Source organism: Microdochium trichocladiopsis (genome assembly GCF_020744255.1).
Source record: "Microdochium trichocladiopsis strain MPI-CAGE-CH-0230 chromosome Unknown B0I36scaffold_2, whole genome shotgun sequence".
In the NCBI taxonomy this organism is placed as follows: domain Eukaryota; kingdom Fungi; phylum Ascomycota; class Sordariomycetes; order Xylariales; family Microdochiaceae; genus Microdochium; species Microdochium trichocladiopsis.
The window spans coordinates 4,511,141-4,514,416 of record NW_025763545.1 but is presented as its reverse complement, the minus strand read 5'-3'; the positions used below and the strand labels follow the sequence as shown (position 1 = coordinate 4,514,416).

The 3,276-nt window shown below is 54.7% G+C and overlaps 1 protein-coding gene across 1 annotated transcript; it reads right to left on the bottom strand.

Annotated features, from left to right (window-relative positions):
- Positions 1 to 234: 234 nt before the first annotated feature.
- Positions 235 to 1,110, bottom strand: B0I36DRAFT_316280 (uncharacterized protein; the record flags this gene model as incomplete). Its single annotated transcript, XM_046153000.1, has 1 exon — positions 235 to 1,110. One exon carries the CDS (start codon positions 1,108 to 1,110, stop codon positions 235 to 237), a length of 876 nt encoding a protein of 291 aa, XP_046017565.1.
- Positions 1,111 to 3,276: the final 2,166 nt, after the last annotated feature.

Here is a 3,276-nt window from a genome sequence, read left to right as displayed (position 1 = left end):
GTGTTTCACACACGTTTTTCATTTCATCTCATGCAATCATTCATTCACTCTGTTCAATTTCAATCACCCTGTTCACTGGTTGTTCGACTCATCTCATCATCCATCCTGTTTGTCATTCCCATTCCACTAATCTACAAGTGCTCCGCGCGTGCATAGCACAAGACTCTGTTCGCGTGTATACAAATCCCCATGGTGAAACCACGCGAGTAGAAAGAGAAGTCTACCGCCACCGGTCTAGTACGCATACCTCTGGCAGAACAGCCTGTATCTCCCAAGAGCCCCACGTAGTCCTGGAGGGGCAAGAATGAGATCATCCTCCGACCAACAATCCTTCACCGCCAAGCTAACGCAAGTGCACGGCTTCTCCTCCGTGCAGGATACCTGGTTCCGCCACTGATCAGCTGCGGCCCAGAAAGAAGACGCAGTCCAACCCAGCACTGCGGTGCTACCAAGGCTCATCAGCCACTCTTCCACGCAGAGTGAGACAACATCCATGTCTTGTATCTGGGCCCACTGGCCAATATATCTAGCCAAATAGGCAGAAGCAAAGAGACTCGCAGCGACCCACTGCCTCCTCGTAGCAAATCTCCCCAGGAGACTCACGTACGGATCAGAGTCCGCCCCAGCGGACAAAGAGTGACAAACACATTCGCACCCAAGTGCGGACTTCACAGCCCTCGGCACAAACCGCCGAGCATTCCCGAAGAACTGCTCCCTGACGTCCCGAGACGACACCTCATACCGGTGAGGCGCACGCATCGCCATCAAGCTCGCGAGCTGGAACGTGCTAATAGGGAGACCCTCTCCCTCCATCTCCCCCGGGGAAGAAAAACCCTGCACAGAGAGTCCGAACTCCTCGCACCACTGCCACAGTGCCTTGGTAAACGTCCGCTCCACTTCCTCAATCGAGTGCTCCAGACCTCTCGGTCCATCGCCGTCCAAAACCTGTCCCGTTGTCTCCGCCATCAACGCAGACCATCGCAAGCGAGCAGCGTCCTTAGGAAGCCTGCAGCTCCACTGCTGAACCTCCGCATCCTCTCGGAGCGTAACAAAATACACGCCCTGCTTCACTTCGTGTCCCCGAGGGGCACTATCTCCGACAAGACCCATCCTGGTCCAGATCTTCTGCGAAGAAGGAAAAGAAAAAGAAAAGTGCACAACGATCCCCTGTTGTGGTACTCCGTCTGCCGCTCTGCTGTTTTCCTCCAAGAATGAAGGAAAGAAGGAAGAGAATGTCTGCACCCCATCCATCTCTTGGAAGGGCCCCAGCCCTTCCTTTAGTATCTTCGAAGGTGGTAGAAACTGACCCAGTTTCGTCCCAAATAGGTAACCAGACTGGGCCAGCAGGCCCAGTTCTGATTGGAAGGTAAGCGGGGGGTCAGGACCCACCCGCGTCAACGGTCAACGCCCATCTTACAAGTGAATCATACAGAGCTCGCACCAAATGCTCGCTAGATGGGCGTTCTGATTCGTCCAAAGGCCAAATTATTCCCTGTCGTATCCACTTTGGTCAACGAACTTCGTTGACGACGACCCCTTGGCTCGCCGTCGCCTCGTCCGTCTGTTGGTCACGCGCCATGCCACCTTCGGCGTCAGCCACGCTCCCACACTCTGTGTTTGTTGTTGCATAGCCATGGTTTCTCTCTGTGAGTAGAAAATATGATTTCATCATCTCACTTCCGTGTATTAAGCAGCGTCGCTACGCTCGAGCTGCACAGGGCTGCCGCCCCGTACCCCGCGGATCCGGAACTCTAGCTCTCTTTTAAGGAATTTATCGGTACCAGACCGAAAGCATGCTTGAAGGCACGCATCTTTGTGGGGTGAAGCCACAACTTGTGACTGTTAGTGCATCTCACGATGATTACTGGTGTTTCGCACACTACTTTCATTGCATCACTCCGCTCTTCTGGTTGTTCCACTACACATTTCATTTGATTGTTCATCTACTTGGTTGTTCCACGATGCACTTCGTCTACTATTCATCACTCATTTCATTTGCTCATTTGTTCATGTCACAGATCATTTCATTCACTGCAGTTCTACTTCCTAGTTGCACAGCCTCCTGCCCGAGTAAAGGACACCGTCCTGTCCTACAAGGATCATGGTAATACCGATGCATCGCACGATGTTCTCCGGCGCACAGCACCAGAGGAAGAAAGGAGGAAAGAAGGGAAAAGGCTTCGCCACCTCACCTACCTGGTCTGAACACACCTCTCCCTCTCCCGGGAAGAGAGAATAGCACCCAAGAGAAGAATCCTCCCTCATGACAACGCACCTCCACGGTACAACCCGTGCATCCACCCGGAAGAACCCTCTGCTAGGGATCTGGCTCCTCGTTCTCTTGTCCTCCTGCCCGCAAGTCGGAAGCACTGGGCTGTTTCGGCACACATGCCTTCAAGCAAGCCAAAGGCTGGCGAACATCTCCACGCCGCCTCTCACGGCAGCACCTTCGCGCTCCTGACTCTACTGCCGCTTGCCCCCGCTCGCGGCTCACAGACAGCCTGTCGGACTGACTTCCACTGCCGAACCAAGGTCGTTGCTCCAACCAGACGCCCATGTCCTCCTGCGACACACTCTCCACTAGAGCTCGTCCCTCGCCCGCCTGTGCTAGCGCACGCAACCACTGACGCACACTCTCACCCTGCCCACTCCGCTCGGGCAGAACAATAACAGTCAAAGACCACACATCTCCGCCCTCCTGGCCACAAGAGAAGAGACCATCCTGTTCCTTCCTGACGAACCACCGCGAGGCACAAGTGCCCAGCCGTCGGTACCACACACCGACATCTGCACTCCGTCCAAGGAGAGTAGTAACGATCCTCCAGTCCCCGTCCCGCTCTCGCACCTCTGTCTCCCCAGACAAGATAGAAGCCGCACTTACCCGTGCCCGCATCTCCAAGTAAAGGCTGCCCAGCCTTGTCAGGACTCGAATAGATCCCTCGTCCCCAACGATACCTGCCCTCCGGAAGGCAGCGTCCATCCTGGTTCCAAGGAAAGAGAAAAAAAAGAAAAGTGCACAACGATCCCCTGTTGTGGTACTCCGTCTGCCGCTCTGCTGTTTTCCTCCAAGAATGAAGGAAAGAAGGAAGAGAATGTCTGCACCCCATCCATCTCTTGGAAGGGCCCCAGCCCTTCCTTTAGTATCTTCGAAGGTGGTAGAAACTGACCCAGTTTCGTCCCAAATAGGTAACCAGACTGGGCCAGCAGGCCCAGTTCTGATTGGAAGGTAAGCGGGGGGTCAGGACCCACCCGCGTCAACGGTCAACGCCCATCTTA